A 15,970-nucleotide genomic window follows, 5' to 3' on the forward strand; every position below is an offset into this window, starting at 1 on the left:
CATTCCTTGGTCTCTAAAATATGTAAACACAAGGAAACACATCAGATTAACTCACTAGATTCATTTCAGATATTATGATTTTGTTAGAATCCAGAAAGAAAAGCCTTTGAAGAAAATGCAAAGCTAAAGAGTGAAGTGTTGGCAGTGAGCTAGGGAAAGGCAGACGGCAGAGGAAAACTTTGTCCACTGAAAAGCTCCAGCCTCCCATTCTGCAAACGTAGCTAATGGGAAAAACGATTTGTTCAGATTGAAAATTTGAGAGTAATTATTATTTTTAAGATTCTTGCAACATAGCTGTAATTATTTGTTGCCTGCAGTCCTGTTGGACCTGAGCTTCCTTGTTGGTGAATAGAGGCTGTGTTTGACTTTGCTTGGAGACCATAAAACCACAACAAAATAAATTCTTCAGGAGGCTACCCGGCAACCCCAGGATCTCCTCGACACCTTGAGAAGGACTTGTGATGACAGACTCGCCGAGAGCGCGAGGGAAGAACCTGAAGGCAGTTCTCCAGCGTCATCTTGACGAATAACCAAGAAGAAATATCAAGAGGTCGGATGTCTCCTTAGGAAATCGAAGCTTTATAAACCACAAGAACAAAAGCCTATATAGTCTGACCCGTCTCCTTAAATTGCATGCTACGGAAGAGGTCAGCCGTTAGGATCTTTTTCGAAAGTTGATTGAAAAGGAGCCAGAGAAATGTCCTCAGTGAACCGCATCACTTCCTTCCTGGGACCATCAGCGAACCTCCCCAGCCTTTCAAGATAGGTTCTGCCCTGAAAGGTCAGCCGGGCGGTGGAAATCCCAGGCAAAAGTTAGCAGCCGGGGCAGAGCATCTCCTTCCCGGCGCTCTCGGCCATTTCTTTCCTCCTCGACCCCCCGGGAGGTGGACCTGGTGGAAAGGCTCCCCGAGAAAGAGAGCCGCAGAAAGCCTTTGCCGCTGCAGCAAGACGCTGGAGGCGGCCGAGCATCTCCAGGAGGTAGGGGAAGCCGGGGAGAGAGCCTGGGCGCCTGCCCCCAGCGGTGCCGGGGACCAGCGCATCCCGGGCGCCGGGCGCGGGGCGCGGGGAGGGGCGTGGCGGCGCACGGGCCGCGTCGGGAACCTCCCCAACCTTCCCTACCCGAACCCCAGTGCCGCGGGGGTTGCGGGGGGTGGCGGGTCGTGGGGAGAGGCCTGAACCCCCCCCTCCTCGGGTGCACCCGGAAGGAGGACCCGCTCGCCGAGGGAGGGCAGAGTCGCCGAGCGGCTGGGCGCAGGAGTGAGTGAGCGTGCGAGCGGCCCGGGAGCGCGGCGGCGGGCGATCCGCCACCGGCCCGGGAGCTGGCCCCCGGCGTGCTGTCCTCGGTCACCGGGGCCGCCCGGCGCCCCGCAAAGCCCCGCAGCCGCGCGCTCCGGCTCCCCCCAGCGCGCCCGGCCGCCGCGGGTTCGCTCGCTGCGCTGCCCGGCACCTGGACGAGCCCGAGAGAGAGAAGGTAAGAGAGAGGCTTTGGGTGCCAGCCGAACAAATTGCAGACAGATTGTAAGCAAGTTTGCACTTGCAGGTTCGGGTCCTGCGTGCTTAACGGGAGGGAGAAGGTGGTGATGGTGGCGGTGGTGTGTGTACGTGTGTGGTACTCAGGGAGATACGGAGGTGGGGGGCGTCCTGCCAGCATCTCCTACGTACATACCCCTATTAATATCCGCCCCCCAACCCCGACTTGACATTTCGGCTTGTGGCACTTCTCCCGGGGTCCAGAGACGCAGAAGCAAAAGGCAGCCGCCCTCTTGTTGCGGTGGTCGGGGCTGCTGCTACTATCAGAAGGGAGATGTAGGGCGTTGAACAAATTCCAGGAGCCTCCCTTCCTCCACTGACTATTTTAGGAAGGGCTGGGGGAGGGGACATGGGTAGCGCAGCCCCGGGGGCTTGAAGAACCGAGGAGGCTGGGGCTTCAGACTACTCCAGCTGTCGCCTGCGATGGCAGGCAGGCGGAGCCTACGCTAGAGGGCAAGATAACTTTCATCTCCTTTCCAGAAAGACACGTTTCAGACAGATTTTTTGCATCACTGCCAGAGGGAGTTCTGTGAAATGGTGGTTCGCCGAGTGGCAGGTGTATGGCAAAGGGCACGAAAATAATGTAAAATAAAGCAGCTAGTAGCCATCAGGGAAAGAAAGCCGGTTGAGAAACGGGGTTTGGAGGGCTATCTGGGATAACAGATCTGAAAGGCTTCAAGTTCAGGCCCTTTTTCATAAATAGAGTCAGGTTCAGCAGGGGTGCGGGGTGAGGGGGGTGGACTGGAGGGGTGAGGGCGTGCGGGGCAGTGGGAAGACACCAGCTGTGAGGTTTAGCATCCCAGAATGTTCATTTCTGAGCTTTTCCGTTGGGGGTAGAAAACCTGTATGCATCTGAAATTTTTCTGTGCATGTTAAGAAAGTTCAAAATGAATGATTTTTTTCCCTCCCTCTTCCTTAATGCTTGTCTATTTTTGTCTTCATCTGAGATGCACTTTTCCAAAGAAAGCATTTGTATGCAAGAGCCAGACTTGTGCAAGAGAAAGTATGATAATTTTCGACTAAGCAAAGGTTGTTAATATGACCCCCATCTGTATAAAATGCTGACTTAACCATGAGTCATGAGGATTCTTCTTGGAGAGGCTTGCTGTTCTCCATGAGGAAAAAGATTAATAGAATGGATAAAAAGTTCCTGACATCACCAGAAAGATGTCATAAAACAACATTGCTATTTTGCCTTGCATTTTTGAGTCTGTTTATTACTTTGTGGCAAATTGAGAACAAAAGTGCCCAATCAATGCTAACTGAATATATTTATTTCACACAGAAGATAAAAGCCACAGCCTCAGACTGACTCAGATAATAATATTGCTAGCCTTTGGAAATACTTGCTCAGTTATTACATTAAAGCTTCACTTTTATCTGTCTTAACTAATGATTTCTTCACAAAATGGTTTATTTCTTTTTTGTTGTAAGATTTTTTTTTCCGCCACTTGATTCTTCTCTGCAAAGGAGTAAGGATTGGGAAAATGTGGTTTGCTGTTTAAAAATGTTCAAGCATTGCTGTGTTCAGTGGGGAGGGTGCTGTAGTAGAACCTGATTTCTGATAATTATGCAGCCCACACAGCTACTTGGAGGTGAAGGGAGGTGTCACTGAAACCGGATGTGAGAAGCCCATGACTGGGCAAGGTTGGTGACAACTTCTCCTGCAGGGCAGGCGGCACCAGCCTAGAGACTGCAGCCACACCCTGTGGTCTGAACCCAAGACTCCTCTTTGAGGAAATCTGCTTATCTTCTCTTAAGTGAAGTGAGTGAAATTGCTCAGTTGTGTCTGACTCTTTGCGACCCCATGTTCAGTAGCCTGCACCAGGCTCCTAGGTACATGGGATTTTCTAGGCAAGAGTACTGGAGTGGGTTGCCATTTCCTTCTCCAGGGAATCTTCCTGACCCAGGGATTGAACCCAGGTCTCCCGCATTGATAGACAGATGCTTTACCATCTGAGCCACCAGGGAAGTCCATATCTTCTCTTTAAAGTGTTAAATGTGTCCTTCCTTGTGGTCTAAACCAGTGAGAACTTCTGTTTGGCACAGAGTGCAGTCTAGACTCTAGCCAAGCTGGGGAGGAAGGGGAGCAGATATCTCTGGGCAGGATTTACACTCCAGGCGAACCGAAGAAAGTTCAATTACGATACAGTATCTGTCATGCACATTTGTTCTTCCAAGGACAGGACCAATTTTTGTTTGTTACCCTGTAACATTCATGAATTGTGGGTGCTTGGTCACATCTGGTTCTTTGCAACTTAATGGACTCCTCTGTCCATGGGATTCTCCAGGCAAGAATAGTGGAGTGGGTTGCCATTTCCTTCTCCAGAGATCTTCCCAACCCAGGGATCAAACCCACCTCTCCCGATATTGGCAGGTGGATTCTTTACCACTGTGCCATTTTGGGGGGAGGTGTAATAACGTTCATAACAGTGAATAATTACCAGCACTACACACTGATAGCCAGTACACAGATGTTGTAATATATTTGTAGTGACTACAGGATATCCCTCTTTTCCCCAGCCATTTAGCTGTCTTGGTATTCATTAATTAGTACCATAACTAAAGGATGCATAGAGAAAAACAATAATTAAATGTAAAATTAGACACTATGTGACTCACAGCGGCTAAGGACTGATAGTAGGGGGTGTTGAAATGTATTTATTAGGTTTCAAAATTTTTTAATAGTGGATTTTAACAGGAATGAAAGTGAAGTTGCTCAGTCGTGTGCGACTCTCTGCAACCCCGTGGACTGTAGCCTACCAGGCTCCTCTGTCCATGGAATTTTCCAGGCAATAGTACTGGAGTGGACTGCCATTTCCTTCTCCAGGGGATCTTCCCAACCCAGGGATCGAACCCAGGTCTCTTGCAGGGGATCTTCCCAACCCAGGGATCGAACCCAGGTCTCTTGCATTGTAGACAGACGCTTTAGCGTCTGAGCCACCAGGGAAGTATTAACAGGAGTGCTGTTGTACATATTGAGAGAGCTAATGAAGTGCTACATACAGATGTGAATCTGTGTATGTTTTATGGTCTCAGTTCATCTTCTTTGCCTAGAAATGAGCCATATCATTTCTGGTTGTTGCAGAGGTTGTAACTTTCTGCTGTAGTTTCCTAATACTTAAAAACTTGTTACATTGCCTGAATATATAGTCTTGTGGCTTAGCAGTGTTTCTTCTAGTGTTGTTGTTCAGTCACTGTCGTGCTCGACTCTTTGTGATGCCATGAACTTCGGCAGGCTAGGCTCCCCTGTCCTTGTCTGTCTCCCCGAGTTTGATCAAATTCACATCCACTGAGTTGGTGATGCTATCTAGCCATCTCATCCTCTGCATACCCCCTTCTCTTTTTGCCTTTAATCTTTCCCAGCATCAGGATCTTTTCTAATGAGCTGGCTCGTCTTATCAGGTGGCCAAAGTATTGGAACTTCAGCTTCAGCATCAGTCCTTCCAGTGGATATTCAGGGATGATACGGAATTCTTTTTTAAGAGCACAAACAGGAGACTGCTTTAGCAGTCAGTTGTCCATTCTGCTTAGAATGGACAGAAAAGTCCATTCCACTCTGCTTGACTGGAAAAGTCAAGTTGTGATGATTCACTCCTGTGCTTTTCACAGGTCTCGGGGTTAAGAAGAGCCCATTGTTCAGACAGGAGGATCCCAGATAGTAGATCGTCTAAATTCCCTCTGCAGCCCACATGATAAATGCAGCAGATGGTATTGATTGGATGTTCTCTTTGCTCCCACAGTACCCTGCATTTTTCCATTACAATACATGACCTACTTTGTTATAATGCTGTTTATATCATCTTCCCCTCTGGTACACAAACTCTAAGGGGGCTTATCTATCTTGTTTACTGATGTTTACCCAGTAGCAGTGTGTCCTTTACATGTGAATTCTCAATGCATTTCTGTATGAAATAATCAATACAGGAATCTCACCTCTCTGCTAGGTGTAGTGGATGTTGCTTGCCACTTTGTAATCTTAGTTCCTTCTCTGGAGAGGATTTGGAAACGGTCTCAGGACTATTAATTGGTCCATGACCCATCAATGTCTCTCTAATTCTCTCTTCTCGTCCCTTTCCACCTCTTCCTCCTCTACCCCCTACAGTATATTGCACCCAATTAAAAACTGTTAATTACCCTGGGGGTAGTGAGCTCACTGATGGTGCCGGACCTTCCTCTGATGTTCTAGTTCTGTAGATCATGCCCACATGGGCAGGAAGAGGCAGAATTAAGAGTCACTTCCATGTCTTTTTAGTCCAGAGTCTATGCCTTTCTGGGGACCATCCTGCACATGTCAGGGGGTTGTTGAGGATGTTGCTGAGAACCTCCCTACACAGAACCGGCTCAGAATCATCCTGATTGTCAGAACAAAGTGTTAGTCACTCAATTGTGCCCGACTCTATGCGATCCCATGGATTGTTTCCTCTGTCCCAGAAATTCTCCAGGCAAGAATACTGGATAGGCTGCCATTCCCTTCTCCAGGGGATCTTCCCAACCCAGGGACAGAACCCAGGTCTGCTGCCTTGCAGGCAGACTCTGTACAGTCAGCCACCAGGGAAGCTCCGTCAGAGCAAAGCTAAGTTTAAACTCACATCTTCTAACCTCCCGAGCACATATCTTGTAAAACCTCCCTTTATGATCATTGTTGGATTCATTTGAAATTTCTTAACAAATTAAAGGGGCATATTTTCCCCTTTAAATTTAAGTATCAGTAAAAAGCAAGAATATCAGAATTTCACAAAATAGGAAATAATGTGTGTACATGAATGATGAAAGCAAAATATTTAATCTCATGCCCAAAAAGGGAAGGATGTTGCATCAACATCTTTTACTGTAGGGAGGAACGAGTTTTCTGGGGGTTGCCCTGCAGAGGTAAAGTAATGTGAACATTGTTCAATAAAACAGAAATATGTTTTAGGGGCTAGGATGTGTTCAGGGATGTAGTTAATATCAATGGGTAGGATGTCAAAGCAATAATAGTTGTGATCTCTGTGCCTGCAAAAGGTTCACAGCCTGGTTAGAGGGAGACGAGACTCATTGGTGAGGGATATAAGATGAATCGCTCTTATCAGAGTGTGGGTTGTTGATTCAGAAGAAATGGAGGGAGTTGCTGAAAGTGTGTTGTGTCTAGGTTGGCTTCACACGCAGTGCGGGTCCTGGGTCCAGGAAGCCTTTGGGTTAGATTAGCTGAGAGTGTGAAGGAGTCATCAAGAAACTGCTCAGCAAGAATGTGAGGGTATGAAAGGCAGAGTTTGGGGAAATAATAACTTGCACAGCCACTCTAGTGCTGAACTCAGCCCATGGCCCACACAGAATCTCAAGTCAGAACCCTGAGAGTCCTCAAGATCCCCTGACGACCCCACTTCCCATTTCCCGTCTCCCCTCCCCCACCAATCACCAAGTCCTGCATATCCTGCCTTCTTAAGATGTTTTGGATTTTACCCTCCATTCATTCACTATCCTGTACAGTCTCTCATCATGTTTCAGCTGGGTCCCTAAGATGCTTTCCTAACTGCTCTTCCTGGAGCTTTGTGTTGTTAACCTCAAATACACCCTTTAAAAATGTAGCCAGAATAATCTAAATTGCACGTGATGACTTCCAGCTTAAAATCCCTCGGCGTTTCCTGTTGCTTCCTGGGGACTCAGAACCTACTTCTGAGCAGAGCACTCAGCCATCTGGCTGCTCCCTCCTTTTCCAGCCTCAGCCCCAGAATGTCACCTGGTCGAGTCCCTCACTATCTGTCTGTTGGTCAAGCTGTTTCATGTGTCCATGCCTTTGCTCAAGTTATTCATTCTGCCTGGAATGCATCCCATGTTTTTCACCTGATTAACTCTAACACTTTTACCAGGCTCAGGGCAGAAGCTGTTCTCTCCCAGGACACTCTCAGAACCTCCAGATTGGTTTAGTGCCTGTGCTTTATATTCCTCATTTCTGTATTTGCATTTAGCCATGATTTTTTGTTGCATTATCTTTTCTATATTCTAAGCTTCTCAAACAATAGGTTACATGTTGTATTCATCCTGTTTATCTAGCACTGAACTCTGGCACTCAGAATGTATTAGTTATACTGTGAAAGTAACACCAGGTACATGAACTAAAGATGGACTCAAACAGAGAAATTCTGAGCTTAATGTTGTTGTTCAGTTGCTAAGTCATGTCCAACTCTTTGTGACCCTACGAAGTGCAGCACACCAGGCTTCCTTATCTTTCACTATCTCCTGGAGTTTGCTCAAAGTAATGTCCATTGAATCAGTGATGCCATCCAACCATCTCATCCTCTGTCATCCCCTTCTCCTCTTGCTCTCAGTCTTTCCCAGCATCAGGGTCTTTTCCAGTGAATCAGTTCTTTGCATCAGGTGGCCAAAGTATTGGAGCTTCAACTTCAGCATCAGTCTTTCCAATGAATATTCAGAGTCGATTTCCTTTAGGATGGACTGGTTGGATCTCCTTGCAGTCCAAGGGACTCTCAAGAGTCTTCTCCAACACCACAGTTCAAAAGCATCAATTCTTCATCACTCAGCCTTCTTTATGGTCCAACTCTCACATGCCTACATGACTACCAGAAAAACCATAGCTTTGACTCTATGGACCTTTGTTGGCAAAGCGATGTCTCTGCTTTTTAATACACTGTCTAGGTTTGTCATAACTTTTCTTCCAAGGAGCAAGCGTCTTTTAATTTCATTGCTGCAGTCATGGTCCACTGTGATTTTGGAGCCCAGGAAAAGAAAGTCTGTCATTGTTTCCACTTTTTCCCCTTCTGTTTGTCAAGAAGTGATGGGACTGGATGCCATGATCTTAGTTTTTTGGATGTTGAGTTTTAAGCCAGCTTTTTCACTCTCCTCTTTCACCTCATCAAGAGGCTCTTTAGTTCCTCTTTGCTTTAAACTTTGCTTTGGGTTTAATGTGGTATCAAAATAAAGACAGAGACAGAAAGAGGGAGGGAGGGAGAGAGGGAACTATTTCAGTATTACTCCACTGAGAAGATGAACGTGATTTAGAAGAGTTGAGAGCATGGTGATCTGTAAGGCAATGGCATGAAGAAATCCCTTTTAATTCTCTAATTCTTGATTGATGGTAGGGGCCTTGTCTTAATCATCTGTGAAATCCAGTGCTGAGCAGGGTCTGGCGTTGGGTAGCTAAATTAAAATGAATTTCTTCCCTCATTTCTACCTAGTGTATCTGTAGCCAGCTAGCTAGACCTCAGAAAGTTATAATCTTGTATTTGGAGAACCTTAATTTGTAACAGTTTAGGAAAGCCATTTGTAAGATCCTTCAGGCATTGCTCACTGTCCATCAGTCTTCAAATTAAGGTAGCTTTGGTATGTGGGCTGGTGGAATGCTTTTCCCTAGGACATGGAGGCTACTAATGGGCACACAGCTCCAGCAGGACTAAGATCTTGATGGATGAGGGCTGGCTGGTAGTAATTATTTCTTCTCTAAGAATCCCTGGGGGAGCTGCCCACACATAGGTACCTCTCTAGCTCAGAAGCTGCCAAATATTGGGTCCAACTTCCAGTATCTTTGCAAGTAGCCAAGAGAAATCTGTCTTTACCTTCTTACGAGGTAATGCTGTTCACTGCATCGCAGCCCCCTAACTTGTTAAGGGGCCAGTACACTCTTTCTGGCCCCAGAAATGTGCAAGGTAGCAGCAGGGTAGGGTGTTTTATATCCTTTTTAAGGTGGTAATCTAAAAACGATGCTCTCAGCTTATTCATACAATTCAGCCAGGTACCAGTATATGCTAGTATTAACGCCATTTAAAAAATCTGTTGTAATCTGTAATTACAGTGTATTACTTAACCAATTCTTCATAAATATTGCAGGTTTTATGACCACACATTCATGTCATAATGTTTGATTGCCCTCACAGACTCTTATTTCCTTGCTAAAAGTGGACTGCCCCACACAGAGGAACTGTTTTCTTTACAGTTTTGCTTTTGCCTTTCTCCCCTGACTCACCCTATTTCCTTTCTTCACCTTCATCATCACAGCCCAGAGATGAGTATGAATTGTAAAAGTGTCATGTTCACATCGGCCCCCTTGGTTTGGTGTCTTGGTTAAATTTCTCTGTGTACATTTTTCACGCTCCTTCTCTTTCTGTCATTAATTGTCCTATTCATGGCAAGACCTCTTCTTCTGTCAACCCTAGGGTTAGGAAGGGAGAAGGAAATGGCAATCCACTCCAGTATTCTTACCTGGAGAATCCTGTGGACAGAAGAGCCTGGTGGGCTGCTGTCCATAGGGTTGCAAGGAGTCAGACACGACTGAAGCGACTTAGCATGCATGCATGCCTGCGTTGGAGAAGGAAATGGCAACTCGCTCCAGTGTTCTTGCCTGGAAAATCCCAGGAACAGGGGAGCCTGGTGGGCTGCCGTCTCTGGGATCGCACAGTCGGACACGACTGATGCAACTTAGCAGGAGAAGCAACAGGGTGAGGAAATCCTTGTTCAAAGCACGTGTCTCAATGTCAAGATTTCATCAGCTGCTCTCCTACTTCTGTTTTGCTTCCCCAGTCCAACATGATGAATTAGACTTGACCAAAGCAGAGAATTCAGGAAGAGGTTACAAGAAAAATGTCCTCTCTTGCTTAGCCCCCAACCCCACCACGGCCTTACGGTTTACTTTAGAATCTTTCTATGGGGAGGAAAAACAGAAATCAAACCCGTTTGTCTCTTTAAATGACAGAGTCTCAAACTCAACAGGGAGGCCTGGAGTGCTGCAGTTCACAGGGTCACAAAGAATCAGACAGGACTTAGTAATCGAACAGGAAATTTTATATTTATCCTGTTTCAGTTCATCAAATTTTAGGAGCTAAGATCTAATCTCATTCCTGAAAAGTGTACAGACAAAACAGAGCAGAGTAGGCATGCAAAACCGGCTAAAACAACCCAGATAAGAGAACTTATGAATATTGAGAAATGCTTGGTGTTTTGGGTAAAAGTACTTTTATTTTCATAGATTGGTGAAAAAAAGACTAGTTTAAAAAGAAAACATAGAAAAACATGAACACTTCTCCTTTTAGCAAATTTATTGTGTATGTTTCAAGTGTTTGTTTATTTTATCAAGCATCATGGGAATGTCTCACATTTGGCCTGTGCTATGCTGTGCTCAGTAGGGTTCAACTCTTTTAGACCCCATGGACTGTAGCCTGCCAGACTCCTCTGTTTGTGGAATTTTCCTGGCAAGAATACTGGAGTGGCTTGCCATTTCCTACTACAGGGGATCATCCCAACTCAGGGATTGAACCTGCGCCTCTTGCATCTCCTGCATTGGCAAGATTCTTTAGCTCCGAGCCACCTGGGAAGCCCTCATATTTGCCTACCACTTTATAGATTTTTAAGTATTTTTACATTAGTTGTTTCACTTGGTAATGAATCATCTCTTCAAATTAAATAAGCATAGTTCTACTTTTTGCGCTTGGGTGACGTATATTGATTTTTTGAAAAAATATTGAACCTTTTTTTTTCTATTTGGTTTTCAGAATCCTGAGTTCATCCTGAGAAGACAGTCTTAAAGCAAGAGAAGAAAAAGAAGTGGTTGGATCTCTGGGAGATTTCCTCCCGGACTGCTGTGAGTGCCTGGGACTTGGCAATCACCTGTCACTTGAAAGAACTGGAGAACTTCAAGTATGTTTTCTGGAGTGGTCTAGGGACACAGCCGGCCGGACACAGAGTCTCCCGTGGTGGTTCCGCTCTCAGGGGCAGCCATGGCCACCTCCAGGGCAGCCTCGCGGGCCCCTCGGGACATCGCCAATGTGATGCAGAGGCTGCAAGGTAAAAAAACGCTTGGAGGGTTTTTTGTTTTATTTTATTAGAGGCTCTAAAGTTGCAATACTGACTTATCTCAGATTCTTTCCAAATCTGCTTGCCTTTTTATTCAGTTTTATGAAACTACAGCAAGGGGATAACAATGATGGCTTTTATCCTAAAGTTTTCAAACTAGTATCCACGTGATTTTAAGATGCCGTCTTCTTTAAGTAGAAAAAAAGACAAAGCTCCTGTTTTGGTTTTGTGTCTGGGTGAGCGTGACCTTAATGGCTCTTAGTCCAGTGTCCATATGGGAATTCCGAGTTATTGGCAACCTGTCCTTCAATAAGAGATGAAGACGCAGCGGCATGACGAGGCCCTGATAAGGATATCGTGACAGTGGTGAAGAGATAACTGTGTGCTGTGGCCAAGTGGTTCCCTTATCCCAGGGAGAAAGCGCTTAGATATTTAGAAAGTCTGTCAGTAAAGAGAGACAAAGAGATCCAGAGGGGGCGTGTGATGAGATGAGGTCAGTGACTAGTAGCCTGGATGGACTGGAACCACGTCCCTTACCTGTATTCTTCTCGGACAGCGAACTGTTTTAAAGAAGAGAGTTAGCAGTGAAATGTTATGGCAGCTGATAGATGAATTTCTAATTCTGAATTTTCTTTAATATGTGTATTCCTGGAATCATTAAAAAAAAATCATGGACGCATATATAAAAATATTGCTTCTTTGTCACAGTCATCTCTTCTCTCAGGCTTCACGTGGCTATTTTCAGGACATAAAAATATCCATACTTAGCACGGTTTTGCTCTAATCTTTGTCAAGAGACCTTGCACATAATGCAGTAGCTTGGCTTTTAGGTTTCCTCGTGTCTCCAGCCAGTGAGCATGTGGTTTGGCACCCTAGCCATCACATTAAGTGGGAAAGCCTGACTTTCCTTGCTTATAATGCATTTAATGTGCATTGTGGTTATTTCCAGTTGGGCACTTTCGACTTTCAAATACAGACTGAACTACTACATCTGGGTGTTCGTGACCTGGTACACGCTTCCAGTTATAGAAAATCAGGTGATCGGTGGAGCTGAATGTTCTTCTTGCCTGAACAGAGATCGGCAATCTGACTGAAGCAGTCAGATGCAGTGGTGTGACCCCCGCCCGCATTTGTCTGCCTGGGCTGATTTGTGCTGCGTCAGTGCAAGTGGTACTTGTTTCACATTGATTATTGAAAAATCCCACTTGTCCTGCTGGAAAGAACCTGATTGGATGAAAGACTGATCATTGCTTAGTATGTGCAGAAACCTCCTCCACAGGCTGAAAAAACCTCCGATTGGGTCTGTCCAGTGCCGAGGATCTGCAGTTTAAGTTGTGCATCTTTTCTTGGGCGGATGGAACACTGAACTTGGAGTTCCAGTCCACTGTCTATGTCTGCCTGTGTGCAAAGGACTGAACCATTTTGTGCCTCAGTAACCTCAGCTTCAAAATGATGGATTGATAAGTAAAAGTGTGAGGAAGATAATTAGATAATAAAGCAGATTATCCTTTAAGTGATTAAATGTGAAATTTCTCTGGATAAGATACATATTGACAACAATGGAAAGTTGTAGACAGTAAATTTCAAAACACTTAATTCAGAATTAGATTATGGTCCTATGAACATGCTTCTTTTTATACTTACTTTGGTTTGAATGAAAGTTCTTTTATTAAGGTAGTGGTTGGGAATGAGAGGAGAGAAAAATACATGCCTCAGTGTTTTATTTACTTTTTGTAGTACAGCAACAAGAATGAACTTGGAGGGCATTATGCTAAGTGAAATAAATCACACAGAGAAAGACAAATGCTATAGGATATTACTTATATGTGGGATCTAAAAAAACTACAACAGACTATGAATATAATGAAAAAGAAGCAGACTCACAGATATAGAGAGCAAACTAGTGGTTACCAGTGGGGAGAAGGCAGAGGGGAGGGGTGGTATAGGGCCAGGAGAGTAAAAGGTACAAACTTATGTATAAAATAAGTAATCTACAAGGATGTATTGCAGCCCACAGGGAAATTAGCCAGTGTTTTATGATAGCTATAGATGGAGTCGACGGTTGGCTGCCACGGGGGTCAGGGGCATGGCAGCAGTGGTCTTGGGAGGCGTGACTTGTTAGCATAAGTCCTCTTAAAGGAGATCACCATTAGCCCTACCATAGAGTCTGCAGGGATTTCCCTGGTAGCTCAGATGGTAAAGCATCTGCCTGCAGTGCAGGAGACCTGGGTTCGATCCCTGGGTCAGGAAGATCCCCTGGAAAAGTAAATGGCAACCCACTCCAGTATTCTTGCCTGGAGAATTGCATGGACAGAGGAGCCTGGTAGGCTACAGTCCATGGGATCGCAAAGAGTTGGACACGACTGAGCGACTTCACTTCAGAGTCTGCAGACTGCAGAACTGGACTGCCTCAGGCCAAACTACAGGGAGAGAGCACAGCCCCACCCAGCAGCAGAAAATTGGATTTACGGAGCATGGCCTTGCCCACTGGAGCAAGACCCAGGTTTCCCCACAGCCAGTCCCTCCCATCAGGAAGATGGAGTATCACCTTTAAAAATTGTGAGTCACTATATTATATACATATAATATATAATATTGTATAGTGACTGTGCTTCAGTAAAAAAATTTAATTAAGGTAATGTTTAGGGGTGAGAGGAGAGAGAAGGGTACTGATGCCTCAGTGTTTTGTTTGTTCTTGTGGGTGGGGACCTAAGTGGGTTTTCTTGAGAGGTGAGTGAAGTCTGGGACAGTCCTGGAGCCCCACCCTCACCCCACCTTAGGCCTGTGATGATAAATGTCCTAATTCACATCTATGAGTTTAGGGACCCCCACTTGCAAAAGGTGGACTGTTTTTACCTTGCTTAGCTCTCTCAAGATTGTTGTCAAGCTCAGTGAGATAATAGACAAAAAGTGCTTTTAAAACTGCGAACACTGTCACATGACAAATTGTCCCAGTAGTCACGGAAGAAAATTGGATGAGAAGATGTGAGCCTAACAGTTTCTCACACATTGGGCTCATCATGCAAATTTGGGGAGGAATGTTAACTTTTTAATATATTCTATACTGTATAAAGCTAGTCAGTTTATTACATAATGGACTGTACTTGCTGTATAATTTTTTTTCTTTGTAGTATAAGAGTTATAACATGTCTTAAGGGTACCTGACACATTTAGCACAGTAAATCTTACAATTCAGGAGAGAAAATTCCTTTGCACTAGGTATCATTAACTTTTAGCATCAAGTACTTCATAAAATAGGTTAATTGGCGACAGTGAAATGTAAGGTCTGCTCAGCTACAAGCTGCCACCATCTAACCTGCATTAGTGGAAGCCAAATGGCAGAGGTGGAAGGAAAGTTGATCAGGAGGACTTCTCTGCTAACCTACTTATCTCCTGGGTTAATTCTGCTGATTCAGCCAGAGAGGTTTCCTCCTCAGCTTAGCTCTCACTATTTCTTACTGTTGCTCCGAGCCCAGAGAAGAGTCAGCCTCCTCTGATGGAGGAGACCCGTCTTCTGCCAAGGGTATTGAGTAACTGTTCTTGCCTGTTAGAATCTCCAAACCAATGACCAAGATCCTAATAAACAAGGGGCTGCCATTATTGCCCAGATAATTAAGACAAATGAGTGAAATTTCTTTGAGGAAAAGTAAATTTCTATTGGGCTTCCCTGGTGTCTCAGATGGTAAAGCATCTGCCTGCAGTGTGGGAGGCCCAGGTTCAATCCCTGGGTTAGGAAGATCCCCTAGAGAAGAGAATGGCTACCCACTTCAATATTCTTGCCTGGAGAATCCCATGGGCAGAAGAGCCTGGCGGGCTGCAGTTCATGGGATTGCAAAGAGTGCGACACGACTCTTTTATTATATACTCTTTTATTTCTATTAACTTAAATAGAATCAGAGTTACTATTAATACTTTCAAAGTTCAGTTCCATAAGAATATTCTTCTGGAATCCTCATTACTTTGCCTGGATAGATAATCCACATAACTAAGGGGTTTTTTTTCCCCCCCCTTCTCGGATTTTATTGTCTTATCAGCTCCATAAAAAACGAATAAAATGTATGAAGATTTGAATAATGACACCTTGGCTTTTCTCTCTTACTTATTTAGTTTACATTTATAATTGTTGTCTGTTTTTTTTGTCTTAGTTTTTGTTTCCAGAGCTAGGAAATTAAAGCGCATGCACAGATTGCGACATAATAATTTATGCTCCTACTGTAGCAGTTCAATATTTCACCTTTGCCAATATTTGTGCTTGTTTGGGCTTAATGTTTTAGGCTGGGATCCTGAATTATGGATAAGCAGACAGACTGCAATGCAGAGTTTCATTTGCTGTTAAGAAAAATGAATGTTTCTGTAACTTTCATCAATTTAAATATAAGCATTTTAATATTTAAATAAAAGAAAATAGTAGACACTGGCATAGTATAGGGCATTAAGTTTTAATTGCGCATAATATGTACATACATTTTCTGCTCTTAAAAGACTTACTATGTTGTTTAGTTGCTAAGTCATGTCTGACTCTTTGCAATCCCATGGACTGTGGCATGCCAGGTTCCTCTGTCCCTGGGATTTCCCAGGCAAGAATACTGGAGTGGGTTGCCATTTCTTTCTCCAGGGGATCTTCCTGACCCAGGGATTGAACCCATGTCTCCTGCTT

At 44.7% G+C, this 15,970-nt stretch overlaps 1 protein-coding gene across 15 annotated transcripts in view; it reads left to right on the plus strand.

The window, feature by feature from the left end:
• The first annotated feature begins 644 nt into the window (after positions 1–644).
• Positions 645–15,970, plus strand: part of SYNE1 (spectrin repeat containing nuclear envelope protein 1) — a 494,933-nt gene continuing 479,607 nt past the window's right edge. For 9 of the 15 annotated variants that reach the window (XM_044924072.2, XM_044924078.2, XM_044924074.2 and 6 more), the window contains exons 1-2: positions 653–978; positions 11,013–11,304. In XM_044924072.2, the coding sequence (XP_044780007.2) occupies positions 11,238–11,304 (67 nt within the window). In that variant the 5' untranslated portion in view covers positions 653–978; positions 11,013–11,237. Of the gene's footprint in view, positions 979–1,164; positions 1,472–11,012; positions 11,305–15,970 lie in introns of those variants that run through there. The other 6 variants (XM_044924084.2, XM_044924085.2, XM_044924082.2 and 3 more) reach the window with 4 other exon arrangements.

Source organism: Bubalus bubalis, chromosome 10 (genome assembly GCF_019923935.1).
Source record: "Bubalus bubalis isolate 160015118507 breed Murrah chromosome 10, NDDB_SH_1, whole genome shotgun sequence".
In the NCBI taxonomy this organism is placed as follows: domain Eukaryota; kingdom Metazoa; phylum Chordata; class Mammalia; order Artiodactyla; family Bovidae; genus Bubalus; species Bubalus bubalis.